The sequence below is a fragment of the Botryllus schlosseri genome, chromosome 5 (genome assembly GCF_051294905.1).
Source record: "Botryllus schlosseri isolate E-star chromosome 5, Bs_hap1, whole genome shotgun sequence".
NCBI classification, from domain to species: Eukaryota; Metazoa; Chordata; class Ascidiacea; order Stolidobranchia; family Styelidae; genus Botryllus; species Botryllus schlosseri.
In genome coordinates, this window is record NC_137240.1 from 25,870,575 (window position 1) to 25,890,429 (window position 19,855).

The following is a 19,855-nucleotide window of genomic DNA, read 5'->3' on the forward strand; positions in this document are numbered from 1 at the left end:
CCTGATCAAAGTCACTCAACTATCACAAGTCGTCCGACTAATAAGCACAACGTTACGAGAGTACTGGAGCGCAAAATGTTGCACAAAAGTCCGTCGACGCGAACGTGCCGTAATGTAAATCATTGTTTGTCAACTCTATATTTCAACTTTTTGGTTAACTCTCGAGAATTAGTTGATTGTGTGTGATTTCAAGCGGTATAGTATGCATTTCAACGAAAATGAAACGAAATATATCCGGAGTATAGTATGTATTTCAACGACTTTCAAGCGAAATATATATAAATGGATGACCGTGAAACGAAACATACCGTATTTATATGCTGCAATATAAATTTCGGCTTAAAGCGAAACTATTGCTAGCCGATATACAGGATTATTGCATGTCATGACCTTCCAGTTATAGATCTACCAAAGTCTTACGAATGCGATTCATGCTTTATTGCCCAATGGAACTCAATCTCTCACAGACTGGAGAAACGGCAGGTAGCAGACAACTACCAAACTGCGCTCCTAGATTTCCGAGCAGCTTCCACGCTCGGGTAACAGCATCCCCTCTCTCTCAAAGGATACTGAACAATCAAAACCAAAGTTTGTGGTCTTGACGATCACGCATATGTCTACTGCCATAAAGGAAAGCTTGAATGACGATTACAATATTACATTTGAGTTGCATACATTTTTCGTAATTATATTTGGCGTTAATTTTAGATTTTGAGAGTTTACTGGTCAGCGAGATCAAAAAGGTTGAGAAGAACTGATATAGATTATAGATTGAATATCCACCTACAAAATGCAGCTATGGATGCCAATAAATAATGATATTTGTCCGACAATCCTTGAAAATCTATACAAAATACAGCCTTGGTTAACGGTGATGCTGTAGGCCCCGCCGGAACCTCATTTTTAGATTTTTTTCGCGAAACAATCGATAGTAGAACACCGGTAAATATATTTCCGGGCAATCATTAACTTCATGAATTTAAGGCAAAGGTTGACAGTCAACATAGTAATGCTCTATAGTTTTATTGACAATGCTGCAACCAGACACCACTAAGGAAACATGCAAGCCAGTTATCGAGTGAACTATAAATTTTCTCTATGACAGTTGTCTGAAGCTCGGCTGTTCGTCATCGTCGCATTCGTGTATAACACTTTCTGATGGCTAAGTTACGGCGATTGTAGTCCGTCAGTTATATGATTCATCGCATAAATTTACTGTGCTGCAGATACAAGCATGTTGGAATATGACATACTAATTCGCGAGTATGAAGTCGAGGATTATGACCGTGTCAGGGATATGATCACAAATGGTTTACGTGAAGCAGAAGCACGGATTGTGAAGGCTCAGGTGATCAATAAAGCGGATGTATGGGTAAATATTATTTTAAAATGGAAACAAGAGAATGTTAACTGAGAAGACTTACTGTGGATCTCTCTACATTCCCAGGCAATTTTGCTCGGACTCGTAGCAGTGGTTAGGTTCATATTTTCCATAGACCTGATGATTTTGGCGGCGGTTTCGTTTCTGACGGTCTTCATTTATTATGTATCAGGTAACTACGATAGCTTCAGAATGAATTAACATTCGTAAACAAGGATAGTGAGCTGTACCAAGGTCTTGGTAATATATTTGCCGCATTTGTAAACTCTGCATTGCTAACTATGACGTAGGCAGAGGTGGTCAAAGTAGTTAAGAAAGCTACTCAAGTAGAAGTAGAAGTAGCGAATTCGATTGTGACGCCATTGTTGATTGACATTGATGCTGAAATAGGTAGGGTGAATATATCTACATTGACGAAGTATTTGTACTATTAATGTTGAACCGACTATTTTACTCCAACCATCCCATATCAATATACGTCGGCTATATCGGGTGATAATTGTCCGCAGGATAATTCATCATGTTTTGAAAAGTATTTACGCTATTATGACGTAATTTTGCAATTTAAAAAAATGAAGGCCTTTGTTTAAGACACTGTTTAAAACATGTTTGTTTGTTTCAAATGCAAGCCTAGTTGCCGCAATCGGTCGTTTCTACCTCCTCCTATCTGTTCATTACATCACAGTCATTGTGCCTTGTAAATCTCATTGTACATTTCGTGGATGAACGAATGGAAATATAAAAGACTTTGGTTTATAAGGTTATCGAATTTTCTTTCAACAGGACTGCTCTACATGAATTTTTATCGTTTACCAATGGAGCTGGAAGATATTAATTTGGGTTGTCCTATCCACCGGTATGAGAAATTTTGGGTGGCTGAAGTTGGATCGCCTGCAAAACGTGAAGTTGTTGGGTCGGTTGCGCTTCGGAGGGCGGATGATAGCAACGAATATAAGTTAGAACTGAAGGTAAAAGTGTCTGCCAAACTCATATATGTCTGCTGCGTTGCTACAAACTAACCCGTACCATTCACACTTCAAAGGTTTTATTGCTAATAATAACAAAAGTTGATTTGGCGCTCTGTATGGTCAAATGGTGTTTAAAAACACTTTGTTTCGAAACAAGTTTGAACAGTGTATTGCAACATGCTTTAAAATTAAACAGTGTTTTGAACACGTGCCTTTTTAAAAAAATTGTTTTCTCTTTAAGTTGTAAAACTATGCGACAATTATGTAAATAATTGCCAAAACATGATGTATGAGCCAACGGACAATTGCCACCGACGTATCTCGATATGTGATGGATAGAACCCTCAAAAATAGTTAGTTCAACAGCAATAGTGTGGAGATATTTCGTCGAAGAGGCCATATAATTACCCTATATTTCCTATTGTCAATTTCAATTCTCTATGACGTCACAATTGAATATTTGTTCCGTCATGGCCTAAAACAGGGGTTCTCAACCGGGGGTCCACGAGACCTCTAAATTTGCGAAATGATTGATAACCTAATTTGAAATTTTTAAATCGGGGAAATCACGAGGAAGCTGTTAAAGTCTACCCAATTTCTACATATATAGTAAAATGTTGTTTTCAGGACAAGACACTAGCTTACAGTTGATATTTGCACAAGACCGATGACTGTTACACGATAATTGAGATGGATTTGCACTAAAACTTTAGGGGCTCCACGGGGTCCGTGACGGCCCCAAAGGAGTCCGCGAAGGCAAAAAGGACGAGAACCAATAGTATAGGAAAATGTTTTAAACATGTTTGTTTTAAATAGATTCTTGTTTTAAATGCGTCCTTAAGCACTAGTAGTGAAATTGAGATTGATGTGGTGGTACTGCGTAGTGGGGTGCACTGAAGAGGTTGAGCTGCGAAATCGGAAACCTCATCCTTCTGTAATGTCAATACTACAACCGATCCGTAGTTAAGCAATTAGTATTACACTGTTACGTTTCGAGCGAAATCTGACATTTTCAAGGTAAACCGTCGCATTTCTGAATTGTTATCCGAAAGATTGCAGCAGAAGTCACACTGATTTACGATAAATATTGATTGTTTTGTTTTGGTTTTGTGTAAAATTATATTTTAATAGTGATGTTATTTCCACACTTTGTTGATGCACGGCTCCTTTTGTACACCGCTCATCTACAGACTACAGTAATGTAGCCTATTAGGTGTGTAACATTTGAAGTCCAACGAAGGCTTGTAATAGATTAGCGTAAGTGTTCCGCGGTTTGGTGAAGGTTTAGAATACGGTTACCATACGTCCTGTTTTGAGAGGATATGTCCTCCTTTTTTAAAGTGCCCTCGGAGGACGCTCAAATCTCCTCTTTTGTTTGAGAATTTGTCATCATTTATGAGGATTTTGATTAAACATTGGATAAAATTCGGCTCAATTATTGCATATTAGTACTCACGTAGCCTAACGCGTTTGACGGCACCCTCGCACAAAACCCGTGTTATATCAAGCATTGACTGGTGCACCTGAATGTCGACATTTCAACAAAATTTGCAGCACCTAATATTTGTTTATTGAAGTCAACTGATTTGTGATAAGCAGCGAGCAGGTCTTCATGTGCATGCGGTAGTATATGAATAATCCCGCGTTGAAATACATATTTTCGTCTGCCGCGGAATACCTGATGGCGAAGACAGAAAAACTGTATGGTTATATTACAAAGACATAGGCTACATAGCTCGGGACACGGTCTAATATAAACACTCCCACTTAGCGGCATGTATTCCATTGGTAATTCACTGCTTTCAAGTGTGTAATAAAATTGCACCCCGCACGATATAGTTAGTCGCAGTGTAGTCAGTCCAACTAAACTTTTGTCTTGGGAGGCCAACGTAGTTTTTGATTCACATTTCGCCCGCTGGGATAAATAATTGCCTTCCCTTCGTTAAGAGCCAGGAAATAATTGGCGAACTACTGCTCTTCGATCACAATGTGATAGTAAAGTGTTGAAAATGTTCAGAGAATGTCGGTGGACAAGAAATACAGACGACGCGGAACTGCGAGCCTCTTGCTTAGAAAAGCTCTCGATTATTCGTTGGAAAAGGACGCAAAGGAAGTTGTTCTCACGTCAAGTTCGGCACAAATGCCGGCCATTCGTCTCTACTCAAAGTTTGGTTTTAAAATAAGAAGAATTTTCACGGAAAAAGTTATGTTTGGGATGATTCATGTTACATTAGTGGAGATGTCACACACCAAATGATAAAAATCACATATCCAGGGTGAACCAAACGGCAACCACTGCATGCTGTGACGTGCGGTTTGCCCGAAATGGTGGATGATGCGACTTGTTTCTTATAACATGAGCACTCTTCTTTACTGTACATATCAACAATTGAAGATGTGAGTATGGATGGTAAATATAGAACAGCTATATGTATAAGGAAATGCATTTTCTCTGTACTCCATGATGGTCATCGCGATTACACGATTCATAATGCAGTAACCACACCGTCGGTTTGTGAAGACGATACCGCATTGGGTCACTGCGATGGCATGCTAACAGTGGGTGAGGCAAATCCATCCATGCCTTATCAGGTCATTGTTTCTCTGCGCTGTGATTGTACGTAAGAATTCCTTGGCGGTTTTGATGGAATTCTGGCGTTCTGTCGTAAATAATATTTAGAGTTTCAGATCAGTGCAAACATAGCATTCGATTAATATCAGTTATTACAAATTCCGAGCTGTTTGAGGAATTACTCTGTCACAAATGAGGCCAGTCCGTGCCTCAACTATGTCTCACCTCTCCTTTCGTGCTATATTATGAACAATGCATAGGTTCATTACGTGATTTTCTGTGTTGAGATGTTTAACAATTAGTCATTCATGAACATTTATGGAAAATACCCATAATTATTGGTGTTATAATCCTTGAAGATGTCACAATTTTCTGCTACTTATCCAGACGCTGTCTCACTGGCCTGTCCTGACCGCACGTCATTGACTGAATACGTTGACACATTTCGACAACTTTGAATTATGCCAAAACCTTTTCCCTCAGCTATATTCAATATTAGCGATTAATGATGATATTTCGAATATTTAAAGTATTTCAAGGTTGGTCCTGATCACTCAGAATCGCCATCATATTAAGTTATATCTCCTATTGCTATGTGGTGTACGCTTAAGTACGGCACTGCTAAATAATAATAATAATAAAATCTCTATCTATGTATGTCTATATATATTATTATCATCATGCATCTGTACAAATGATTGGGATATTAAGATATACATTGTAGAGGCCTTCGCTCAGATAGGATGAGGTTTATTCACTCAGCCGTACTTAACAAACCAGCAGCGACGAGACCAAACACAAAAAGACGCAACTCGCATGATATCGCTCAAAGCATCCGACAAGATAGCGGAATGGTTAAGCGCGCGTTCGTGATCGGAAGGTCGTAGGTTCGATCCCCGGCCGGGGACTTGATTGATTAGTAACACTGGAATCCATGACGTCCCTGCTTGTACCTCATATATAACTGGGATAGCACGGAGGGGTTGTGCAAGACTTAGAAAGCCGTACAAGGGCGCCAATCGAGATAGGGGGCGCGCGAGTTTGAGAGGGCTAATCAAGTAGACTCTCATCACAATATACAAGCAACAACCACTAAGCGAGAAAAAAAAACACTTTCACATAACATAGTCGTTAAACCGTGAGGAAATTGTCTGCTACGGCTGGGCAGGACGCTCGGTATCTCTTCCGAGACAGCGATGTCGGTCTCACCGGCTGAATCGTTCTCCAGAGCTGTAAGTGATTCCACATCATCCACGTAAGGATGCAAATTATCCAGATGCACAAAGCGATTTCGTTCGGAGTCCCATTGTTTTATCCGATAGAGGAATTTTTCAATTAGCTCTGACGCTAGCCATGGGCCGGTCCAACCCGACCTCAATTTTGACTTTGCGGGTGGATGGAAGTACCAGCACAAACTACCAGTTTCCAGAATCAAGGGTTTAACAGATCGATCGACTTACTCAGTTGTTTATAGGCATACGCAAAAGCATCGGTACTAGCAATGTCAAACCACTTTACAAACACGGTATAACTATAGAGTATGACTGGAGTGACGACTCGATTGTTCTCCCATTGTTAGCCGGCAGAATGGTCACGGTCAGATGGATCCACCCAAAACAGGATAGCTCAGTGCTTGTTTCAATGGCGTTCAAGGCGATTCGTCGTGTATTTCTTGAAGTTGCGTCAGAATTAGTTAGACAGTTCAACATTTAGGTAGCGGTGGCGAGTCGTTATGACTAGTGAATAATACTGTGTAGCCTATGTTACATTTCTCACGAGATTGATGTGATATTGTGGCTTTGATCCTTTGTAGAGTTTGCTACGTATATGAATAATGAATATGATGACGGAAGGTATAGAATATCTGGTTCGTGTGCATTGGCTATTGTGAGATGAACTCATGGAAAGAAAGACTGAAGAATACTACAAAGTGAACAAGTGGAAAGATCTTGAACTATACCGATATGCAATTCACAATATCGTTGATTGAAAATATGTCCTATATTAACTGCAGAAACTCGAGTATGAATATAACAAATAATATTGCAACTGTCTTGTAGTCTTATATAATGCCTGTCCGATAGTAGTTATATAGATCGCACGTGATGTGCCCTTTTTTGCATAGGGCTCTTATGGGCCCGCTGGTGAGGTGCCGCGAAACTCGTATTGTTGATGGCACCCGTTTGACCCCCCTTCCGCTGGTGAGGTGCCATGTGTTCTTATGGGATCTCTGGTGATGGTACCGTTTCCGGTATAGACTTCGTCGGTGATGTGCCGTGAAAACTCGTGTTGGTGATGGTACCCTTTCAGACCCCCTATCGCTCGTGATGTGCCATTGTTTCTTACGGGATCTCTGGTGATGTGCCATTGGTTCTTATGGGATCTCTGGCGAGGTGCCATGTGTTCTTATGGATGCGGTCGTGATTCGCCTTTTCGGGTATAGGCCGTGGTCGTGATTCGCCGTGAAAACTCGTGGTCGTGACTCGCCTTTTTTGCTATAGGCGGCGGCAGTGATTCGCCTGTCATGTATTCTTACGGGATCTGTGGTGACTCGCTATGTGTTCTTATGGGTGCGGTCGTGAATCGCCTTTTCGGGTATAGGCCGTGGTCGTGATTCGCCGTGAAAACTCGTGGTCGTGACTCGCCTTTTTTGCTATAGGCGGCGGCGGTGATTCGCCTGTCATGTATTCTTACGGGATCTGTGGTGACTCGCTATGTGTTCTTATGGGTGCGGTCGTGATTCGCACTTTCAACCATCTCTCGCGTGGTGTTGAATAGTCACCAACAATAACCGCACAGACGGAAACGCGGCCTGTTTGCAAGAGGATTACACAGCGCGCGACCTATATTTCGAATGACCTGCGCGCTGAATTGTTTCCCATGCAGCTGTGTGCTACTATCGATTATTACACTAATCCAGTCAGTGCGAAATAGTTTGCTAAATCTAGGAATCACTTCCAAGGTAATATTTTGGTAATTAGTTTACCGCAGAGCCGGCGTAGACGGCGATTCGAATTTATCAACAATAAACGCGTTCACAAACTAACACTTCAAAAATGTGTGAAATAGTTTGCAAAACCCCGCGATCGCTGACAAGATAATGGCTCGGGTGACATGATAACGTTACAGGTATAGGGATCGCTCAACCGGTGCCTCGAAACTCGTGTTGAACCGGTAACCCTTTTCGGCATAGGGATCGCTCAACCGGTGACTGGGTATAGGCATCTCTCGATCGGTAACACTTTTCGGTGTATGGATCGCTCAACCTCCGAACGTTTACGGCGAGCGCGACTTCGATATATCGTTATTCTTATGGACGCGGCGATGATTCGTACTTTCGGGTATAGACTGCGGTGGCATGTCGTACTTTTAGCAAAAAACGTGTGAAATAGTTTGCTAAATCTAGGAATCACTTCCAAGGTAATATTTTGGTAATTAGTTTGCCACAGAGCCGGCGTAGACGGCGATTCAAATACAAACAATAGCCGCGTTCACATACTAACACGTCAAAAAGGTGAGAAATATTTGTAAAATCCTACGATCGCCCACAAGATAACACCTCAGACATAGTCATCTTTCACGACTTGGTTTCATAGCCATACCGATCGCTCACGCGGTGAAATTTTAGTAATCAGTTTGTCACAGAACTTGATTTCGCTGGTAAGATTTAATAAGTAACGACTAAGAGAACCGCCAGTGTCGTTGACTTGAATAGCAACAAATTGCCACTTATTTCCGGCCTAACCCCAATCCTTTGTGAGGTTACCGCATACTCAAATAGGTGTGAAATAATTGTAAATCGCACGATCGCTCACAAGGGTGAGGAATAACAGAACCACAATGACAACGACTTGAATACCCACAAATTGTCAATTGTTGGTATAACTCGAATCTTTTTAAGAGTATAATCCTTTTGAAACTGAATATTACTTGACTTGACCAACTTTCAACTCCGTTTCCGGATCATTCACACATTCCACGCCGCTGTTTTAACACTTATAGAATCAATACCAACTATCCCTAACCCGATAATATTCAATCATTTTGGTAATTTGCCAACTTTAAATCCATTCGCGCGATGTACTAAAGGTAAATCCAAATAATCCAGAATGAAATATTTGGACTTTGACATTGCGTGAATTGAAATAGGTTTGACAAACATGACTACCAACTTTCACCCAGTCACATTTCAAGATTATACTTTGAAACAATCCTTGAAATCGACAACTCTATTCACGACTCCGTTTCCGTTTGTAAAATAGAGTTTCAGAAATACTATCACTATGACAACTCAACATTTTAACATCTCGCCACGCACAAACGAGTAAAATACAAAAACCTTGGTAAGTCAATCCGTTTGTAGTAACTCACCAAACCAAAACAAAAAGTGTCCGTATGAAAAGTAGACAAGACTACGCGAGTAATCACTACAACCCACAAACATACCAACTCAGTTGTATCCATATCCCATATTTTTTATTCAACTGTAAGATGAAGTAATTACTACTCGGCGCGCGACTTGAGATTAACATGTGTTTTGAATATACGACATTTGAAAGTCTGACCAACGTAATTAAGAATTCTTACGATCAAACGCCGGTGTTACAGTGAAAGTTATCATACTGTAAACATAAGGATTGACACAGTGATTTGACATATGACGTATATTTTGTACTGCTCGATCATGACTTGATTATTAAATTATTCACGGTAATTAGACTCGGTGTTTTGGTAAAGGTTATTATGACAGCAACAAACTTTTCACTACCATGGTTATTAAAACATCAATTTGTAAAACTAGACGTACATGTGCGAAATGTTCTTGATTGCGAAATTATTCCGGATTGGTACAAAACAATCGTTGTATCGCAGACAACAGAAAATACTTTAAAAATACAATCGTTTACAATAATTAGGACTAAAGATGAAACAACAATATCGGTATCATTCAACAACCAGTACAATTATTAAAATCCATCGTTTGCGATAACCGGTGCTAAAGATGTAATAATTCCATTATTCATTCATTGAACACCCGATACAAAATGCTTTATTATCGCAATTCTTAACGAGTAATTGAAACGACTACGTGTGGAGTTAGTATATCACAATATCGTTACTATTGAATCCAACAATTGATACGATTTATTGTCGGAATTTGTGACAGCGAATTGAAACATCCTTACCTTACGGAGTGTGAAAATATCACTTTAGGTATCGAGTATCAGTAGAATCGGGTGAACAATACTTAATTCGTGACTCGTTGTTGTACTTGCTAAATGTAAAAAATTACAAGGTTACACTCTAAGACCTCGATCAGCACAAGAGCAATTTGGAATATCATTACCGGCTGCAACCTATTCTACTAGACAAAACTCACGGCAATAATAAAATCAAAATATGTGCTACACTGAAATCTACAAAATGTGATTGTATTGTTGTTAGTAGTGATCATTCATTATCATTTGAATCTTCTAAAGTAATTGTGATCATAAGACCAAACTACTGAAAGTCATTACCACCACGAAAACAATTCGTATGATATTGCCAAACGCGTCCTAACTCAGTATGCAGAAATTATCTGTAGAGTGCATACCGACAAAGAAATCAGGAACACAACCAACACCGAAAATGATAAATGCGTTTCGCGTTACTATTGATACAAGTTCATTTCTATCGGGCGAAATAAATGCCATCGCAAAACTCAGAGCATGTAAAGGTCTTGATTGATATGAATTTCGATTTGTGTCTTATGATACCAGCAAGCATTTTAGAAATATTATGATTCGTTAAACCAAAGTCATATGTCCGATTATTAATTGAATGGAAACTTGTTCACGTACCTCGACCATTACAGAAAAGTATAACACCATTGTCCGACAATCTTTTACAAAAGGATCGAAAGCAAGTAACCCAAAGTCGTTGCCGTCACATAAACAATTTGTACGACGTTTGATAAATGTACCCTATACTTTGGTGTACTAGAAATATTTGTAAAACACACTTTGGTAAAGAAATCGACGAAAAGATATTCTACACCTAAATCTGGTAAAACCATTTTACACTTTTTGTTCGTTAGTATAGTATCCATTTGAATTTTTCCATTTCCTCTCGTCAAAGTAGATGTAATCATAGTCGCTAAAGAACTTACTTGGACGTGCTTGAATTCTAGACATAGTTCTGATTTACCCGACACAAGACCCAAGAACAACTTTAGTTTCAACCGAGCACACATATCCAAAATATCGCACACTCCACTAGTCCCAAAGCGCGAAAACCCGATACAAAATATTACTTATTGTGTTGTTGTGGTGTCATCTTCACAATATCGCACACAATACAAATGATGGTTATGTGTAACATGTCGTTGATTTGAATCACACCAACCTGGAAGAGGATTTACTCACTCTCTACATAATGGATATTGACCAATATCACGTCCTCGGTGTGTGCCGTTTTTTCTAGATACGAATTATGTTAGTGTAGCAGAAACATTTTAGTGTGACAGAAAATAATTCCACTCTCCTGGATTATGAATCCAATGTGTTAGCGTTCATTCAATATTTTGTCTGTGTCAACTAGTTAGTTTGCGTGATACGACTGACGATCCCTGCGACTTTTTCCGATCGCAGTATGAAAAATATTTACATCACGCAAAATACTCCACTCTATATTCTCATACTACGAAACTATGGAATGATTGGTCATGCTTTCAAACTATAGAATGATTGGTCAGACTCTACAAAATGTTTTGATGTCACAAGAACTTTTTTACACGAATGGTCACGCATCTAGATATTCAACTAATCCAACACACAACTATAGCACTTACGGAAATATCATAGTTCTTGTAACAAAGTCGTATGAATATACTATTGAATTGCATACTAAAGTTTTGTACCTTCAAGAAGCTCTTCAAAGTTGTATGTGTACAATGTTTATCGTGAGTACTACACATTCATGATATCCGTCCAAGTTTGACTTTTAGAAAATATTATGTCGACATACTGATGTCTTTCAAAAACCAAACCGCGGTCACTGCTTGAGAGACCTATCAATGATATTGCAGTAATCTAGTTACTTCCACCAAATAGTATGTATTCGACTTACGTTCCACAAATCTAACGCGTAAAACAATTTACTTTGCTAACGAAAAGTGCTGAGTCATCATATGGTTATCCTCACAACAATACAACTAAAACATACTATCATACAAAATGGTCGTTATAGTTTGCACACCAATGGTACATCGTACAAGTAACAAGTCTCGAGAATCCAGTTATTCAAAAAACGTGAAAGCGTTTCTATGCCAAGTCGTTATGTTGACGAAAGCGTATATTGTAATACCATGATCGATTTGCATTCGTTGGTCACAAACTGTCACTACTCCAAATAATTATTTTTCACTTAAACACAAAAGCATACTTGTCACCAATCGTTTTCATCAAGCACGAGTTCAAGAAGCTTACTACGGCATGAATTGTTATTTTTATGTGGTGTAAATAGGTAATAATTAATTTTAGTAACACAATATCAATATCATCGAGTTGTGAATAGATTTACATGTGGTCTTGTGATTGTAATCGAAGTACACAGCACGGTCTAATGTAGAGTCATCTCTATTGTACAGCAACTCGGTAATCGAAATGTATGCATTAAAATTTAAACAACGAGCTTGTTTCGTCACGCGAAAAATATGTTCACTATCGCGATAATCCTTTTCACACTCATAATAGTATACCAACGGCTACCGGCGACAACGCCTAACAATACCAACGACACTAAACATACGACACCTACCCTAGTAAAATTTCCATTGTCACCTTGGGGTCAGCCGTTACCTGAGTAAGAATACCATTATTCTTTGGAGATTTATCGTTTACTCAGAGTAACAATACATTTTCACTTGGGGGTCTATCGTTTCCAAGAGTAACAAACCCCTTTTCCTTTGGAAATCTATTTTTTCCCTGAACAACAAACCATTTTCACTTGTAAATATATTTTTCCCAGGGTAACAAACCTTTTTCGCTTGGAAATATATTTTTCCCCGGGTAACAAACCTTTTTCGCTTGGAAATATATTTTTTCCTTGAGCAACAAACCTTTTTCACTTGGAAATCTATTTTTTCTCCGAACAACAAACCATTTTCACTTGGAAATCTATTTTTTCCCTGAGCAACAAACCATTTTCACTTGGAAATACATTTTTATCTGAGCAACAAACCATTTTCACTTGGTGGTCCGTCGTTTACCTGAGTAAAAATATCATTTTCCTTTGGAGATCCGGCGTTTACCCAGTGTAACAATACATTTTCACTTGTAAATCTGTCATTCACCTGAGTACCAATACCGTTTTCACTTGGAAATCTATCTTTTCCCTGGGTAACAATACCATTTTCGTTTTGAAAACTAACCACCACACCGGGTCAATTTGATATTTTTGTATATTGTTACAACGGACAGTGACAAAATATACACCAACAACGACTCCGATACATTTGTGTAATCGCATATTCACTTGTTCTGGTGCATCCCATCAAAATCGGCGGTTAGTCACACACACACACACACACACACAATAACAATGCGCTATTTCGATATGACTGCGATGTCCGGGTTCGTGCTTTAGATTTTCCAGAATCAATCCGTCTAAAGTTGTAATCCCCCGACTTTGTTAACTGATTGATACACGGATAACAATCTCCGGAAAATGTAGGAACGCATGCTACCCATCGTGCGCGCGATTCCGGTTACTTGTGATTAATTTCCTTGCTCACACTATACAGATTATACGTACAGGGATATGTAGCGGTAATCGGTTTGGTCAATACATATCGCCCCATCAAGTATGGGATTACAAACCCAATACAGGTCAGTTCATAACCGGATCCAGATATTCAATGGAAAACGATAAAGCAGAACCAATGACAAAATATAATTAAACATATAGATTCACAACCCTTGATTTTTTTCGTGAAAAATGACAATACATATCGAATACACTTTACGATTGTTCAACCCTACCAAGTATTAACGTAAATGTGGTTTATGACATTACATGCAATGTGTCGGTGTACAAATGTTGGGTGTTTAGGCCCACATCGGTATGACCCATAGACAACATCATCATATACCCTCCAGGACTTTGTTATTGCATCGCGAGGTCAATAAAATCGATTTTGTATATTCAATCGGTGGCATAGACGACGGAATGCTTGGAGATCCAATGTAAAATTCAGACAAACAAACGGGTATATTTGTCCATCTTGGTTATTCAGTCAACTACCATCGGTCTCTCGATACAGCGAACGGTACAGTATGCAACGCATATCATTAGAGTGATATATCCACAGGTAAATATGGGGACTGGCCACAATAATTGTATCGAGATTTAACCGAGATTACTATCCGTTCACTGATTCACTCGATGGTTTTAGCAACTTGTAACATCACAAGATGGACACGACTGGAATTACTAATATTAATAATGTTTATGATAAGTGTCGTTACCGATCGTTCACTAAGTCGATATGAATATTCGAAAAATCGGATATCACTACTCTCAACACCTGTGATTCGGTTTAAGTTTGAAATCGATTTGGTAATGTAATCCAAGGTGTGCTTCTGCGGGATCTGCTAACCTTTACAAGAGAGTGCTGTATCTTTGATACATGAAACAATTATCATCAACCACACCGTGCGTGCATCGATTTGTCGGCGTCGTACAATTATTGTGGCCAGTCCCCATATTTACCTGTGGATATATCACTCTAATGATATGCGTTGCATGCGTGACCATTCGTGTAAAAAAGTTCTTGTGACATCAAAACATTTTGTAGAGTCTGACCAATCATTCTATAGTTTGAAAGCATGACCAATCATTTCATAGTTTCGTAGTATGAGAATATAGAGTGGAGTATTTTGCGTGATGTAAATATTTTTCATACTGCGATCGGAAAAAGTCGCAGGGATCGTCAGTCGTATCACGCAAACTAACTAGTTGACACAGACAAAATATTGAATGAACGCTAACACATTGGATTCATAATCCAGGAGAGTGGAATTATTTTCTGTCACACTAAAATGTTTCTGCTACACTAACATAATTCGTATCTAGAAAAAACGGCACACACCGAGGACGTGATATTGGTCAATATCCATTATGTAGAGAGTGAGTAAATCCTCTTCCAGGTTGGTGTGATTCAAATCAACGACATGTTACACATAACCATCATTTGTATTGTGTGCGATATTGTGAAGATGACACCACAACAACACAATAAGTAATATTTTGTATCGGGTTTTCGCGCTTTGGGACTAGTGGAGTGTGCGATATTTTGGATATGTGTGCTCGGTTGAAACTAAAGTTGTTCTTGGGTCTTGTGTCGAGTAAATCAGAACTATGTCTAGAATTCAAGCACGTCCAAGTAAGTTCTTTAGCGACTATGATTACATCTACTTTGACGAGAGGAAATGGAAAAATTCAAATGGATATTATACTAACGAACAAAAAGTGTAAAATGGTTTTACCAGATTTAGGTGTAGAATATCTTTTCGTCGATTTCTTTACCAAAGTGTGTTTTACAAATATTTCCAGTACACCAAAGTATAGGGTACATTTATCAAACGTCGTACAAATTGTTTATGTGACGGCAACGACTTTGGGTTACTTGCTTTCGATCCTTTTGTAAAAGATTGTCGGACAATGGTGTTATACTCTTCTGTAATGGTCGAGGTACGTGAACAAGTTTCCATTCAATTAATAATCGGACATATGACTTTGGTTTAACGAATCATAATATTTCTAAAATGCTTGCTGGTATCATAAGACACAAATCGAAATTCATATCAATCAAGACCTTTACATGCTCTGAGTTTTGCGATGGCATTTATTTCGCCCGATAGAAATGAACTTGTATCAATAGTAACGCGAAACGCATTTATCATTTTCGGTGTTGGTTGTGTTCCTGATTTCTTTGTCGGTATGCACTTTACAGATAATTTCTGCATACTGAGTTAGGACGCGTTTGGCAATATCATACGAATTGTTTTCGTGGTGGTAATGACTTTCAGTAGTTTGGTCTTATGATCACAATTACTTTAGAAGATTCAAATGATAATGAATGATCACTACTAACAACAATAAAATCACATTTTGTAGATTTCAGTGTAGCACATATTTTGATTTTATTATTGCCGTGAGTTTTGTCTATAGTAGAATAGGTTGCAGCCGGTAATGATATTCCAAATTGCTCTTGTGCTGATCAAGGTCTTAGAGTGTAACCTTGTAATTTTTTACATTTAGCAAGTACAACAACGAGTCACGAATTAAGTATTGTTCACCCGATTCTACTGATACTCGATACCTAAAGTGATATTTTCACACTCCGTAAGGTAAGGATGTTTCAATTCGCTGTCACAAATTCCGACAATAAATCGTATCAATTGTTGGATTCAATAGTAACGATATTGTGATATACTAACTCCACACGTAGTCGTTTCAATTACTCGTTAAGAATTGCGATAATAAAGCATTTTGTATCGGGTGTTCAATGTATGAATAATGGAATTATTACATCTTTAGCACCGGTTATCGCAAACGATGGATTTTAATAATTGTACTGGTTGTTGAATGATACCGATATTGTTGTTTCATCTTTAGTCCTAATTATTGTAAACGATTGTATTTTTAAAGTATTTTCTGTTGATGCGATACAACGATTGTTTTGTACCAATCCGGAATAATTTCGCAATCAAGAACATTTCGCACATGTACGTCTAGTTTTACAAATTGATGTTTTAATAACCATGGTAGTGAAAAGTTTGTTGCTGTCATAATAACCTTTACCAAAACACCGAGTCTAATTACCGTGAATAATTTAATAATCAAGTCATGATCGAGCAGTAAAAAATATACGTCATATGTCAAATCACTGTGTCAATCCTTATGTTTACAGTATGATAACTTTCAATGTAACACCGGCGTTTGATCGTAAGAATTCTTAATTACGTTGGTCAGACTTTCAAATGTCGTATATTCAAAACAAATGTTAATCTCAAGTCGCGCGCCGAGTAGTAATTACTTCATCTTACAGTTGAATAAAAAATATGGGATATGGATACAACCAGTGGCGGCTCGTCCTATAGGGAAACTGGGGCATTGCCCCACCTAAAATTCTGTTCAATAACAATTCTTTACCATTTATAGACGCACACCTATCTATATAAACCGAAATCACAGCGAAAATCGTATACTTCTTGTCCTTTCGCTTGTAAATGCCCATATATAGCGAAGTCTATGCGAAAATCGAATTCTCTTCTGTGTTTTCGCTTTGCGAATGCCTAGCCGGGGCTTGCCCCGGTAGCGCTCATAACAAGCTTTCACTGTCTATTCTCTCAAAACCGCGCACAATAAAGAAACGGTGATTTACTCTCTCCTATTCATAAAATTACCGAGCAACCGGGGCACGATAGCTCTGTGCCCTTAAGGTGTGATGTAACAATCGTATCTATAGCTGAACTCTGTTACTGTCATATGCGTTTAGTCGACCTTTGCTGGTATAGGTCGATTTTAATGGGGTTTCACACCATGAAAACTCTTGAAACTTGTTATGTCATGTCGTGATGGTGGTATTTAACACTGCCCCAAGTTTCAGGGTTTCTACTTAAAGTTTAGGGTAGTAATTCCGTTTCCGAAGTTGAGTGTGTGCTGATCCGTCATGTATCGCAAACAGATTTTACTCAAAAGCCGGTATTGGTATCCATTGGTTTTGACGGTGTTCAATACTGAGATCGGTTATGACATTTGGCACGGTAAGTCTTAATGTTAGTATCGAACGCTGTACCAAGTTTTAAGTTTGTCACTGAACTGTGTTAGTGGTAATTTCGTTTCCTAATTCGAGTGAGAGCTGACTCGTCATTTATCGCTAACAGATTATACGCAAAGCCGGTATTGGTCTCTATTGATTTTAACGATGCTCCTTACCTAGATCCGTCATAAGCTTTTGCACGGTATGTCTTGATTTTAGTATCGAACGCTGTGCCAAGTCTCAAGGTTGACACTCAATGATTAGGGCAGTAATTTCGTTATCAAGGTCGAGTATGGTAAAGATGTGCTCCGATCTGACACTTTAGCCTACAACACATTGCGGATTTCACGCAAAAGCCGGTGTATCTGCGGTAACGTTAAGTGAGATGATGATATCATTCTCAGTTTGCATTCAAATATTTACTTTGATCGTATATTCTCCAATGTCAATTTCACCGTGAAATTGTGGCCTTCAAGCCATTTGCGTACAACCCCTCCGTCACTTGATCAGCCTATTCCTCAGTAAATTTTACGCAAAATTCGGTGTTGGTCTGTTCGCATTAATTTTGACAGTGTACCATACCGAAAAGGGCCATGAGGCCACTTCTCGATAATGTCATGTAACAGTGTACCAAGTTTAGGGCTTTCATCCACGTATTTATTCGGTAATATATTTTTCAAAGGCGATTTCGCAGCAGACCTAGAAGACAGTAATAAAAACGTATGTGTCGTGTTACAGTCTCCGGTTTCAAGGCAAAAATCTCTTATGCTGTACCGAGACCAAATTTCCGAGGCTGCTATTCTTAGTCCTTTACAATGATGTTTTGGATTCAATAGGACAGGCCCAATCTATGAGATAACAAGTTCGTATCTGTCCGAATTCGTTGACCTTTCCAATTAGGCTTACGCTATCTCTCGAGTTATAGTCATTTCCATTTCTGCAAATAATTAGTCAGGTCTAATGCGAACATGAACCGTGTTGAATCTTTGTTCCGTACGCCGTTTACGCAGTTACCACACTTCAAGTCACAGCTCACCAGCGGACCTCTCGTGGCACATACGTTAAAATCACTGTTGCCGGGAAATTCATGTTACCGTACCATCATTAAGTTACTTGTTTACGTTGGAAAACGCCATTGTGACGTCATGTTGATAAAAAGTCGCTTGCAGCCCTTTCCCCACCACCCGATATTGTCACGAGCCGCCACTGGATACAACTGAGTTGGTATGTTTGTGGGTTGTAGTGATTACTCGCGTAGTCTTGTCTACTTTTCATACGGACACTTTTTGTTTTGGTTTGGTGAGTTACTACAAACGGATTGACTTACCAAGGTTTTTGTATTTTACTCGTTTGTGCGTGGCGAGATGTTAAAATGTTGAGTTGTCATAGTGATAGTATTTCTGAAACTCTATTTTACAAACGGAAACGGAGTCGTGAATAGAGTTGTCGGTTTCAGGGATTGTTTCAAAGTATAATCTTGAAATGTGACTGGGTGAAAGTTGGTAGTCATGTTTGTCAAACCTATTTCAATTCACGCAATGTCAAAGTCCAAATATTTCATTCTGGATTATTTGGATTTACCTTTAGTACATCGCGCGAATGGATTTAAAGTTGGCAAATTACCAAAATGATTGAATATTATCGGGTTAGGGATAGTTGGTATTGATTCTATAAGTGTTAAAACAGCGGCGTGGAATGTGTGAATGATCCGGAAACGGAATTGAAAGTTGGTCAAGTCAGGTAATATTCAGTTTCAAAAGGATTATACTCTTAAAAAGATTCGAGTTATACCAACAATTGACAATTTGTGGGTATTCAAGTCGTTGTCATTGTGGTTCTGTTATTCCTCACCCTTGTGAGCGATCGTGCGATTTACAATTATTTCACACCTATTTGAGTATGCGGTAACCTCACAAAGGATTGGGGTTAGGCCGGAAATAAGTGGCAATTTGTTGCTATTCAAGTCAACGACACTGGCGGTTCTGTTAGTCGTTACTTAATTAAATCTTACCAGCGAAATCAAGTTCTGTGACAAACTGATTACTAAAATTTCACCGCGTGAGCGATCGGTATGGCTATGAAACCAAGTCGTGAAAGATGACTATGTCTGAGGTGTTATCTTGTGG

The 19,855-nt window shown here is 38.8% G+C and overlaps 1 protein-coding gene and 1 long non-coding RNA gene across 2 annotated transcripts in view; both read left to right on the forward strand.

Annotated features, from left to right (window-relative positions):
- LOC145439530 (uncharacterized) overlaps positions 1-19,855 on the forward strand; it is a 101,951-nt gene that overhangs the window by 1,832 nt on the left and 80,264 nt on the right. The gene's annotated exons all lie outside the window — the stretch shown is intronic.
- LOC145439523 (N-acetyltransferase 8-like) lies at positions 809-6,970 on the forward strand. The gene is made up of 4 exons (XM_080317009.1): positions 809-1,372; positions 1,448-1,553; positions 2,165-2,349; positions 4,367-6,970. Exons 1-4 carry the CDS (start codon positions 1,235-1,237, stop codon positions 4,604-4,606), a joined length of 669 nt encoding a protein of 222 aa, XP_080173135.1. The 5' UTR covers positions 809-1,234; the 3' UTR covers positions 4,607-6,970.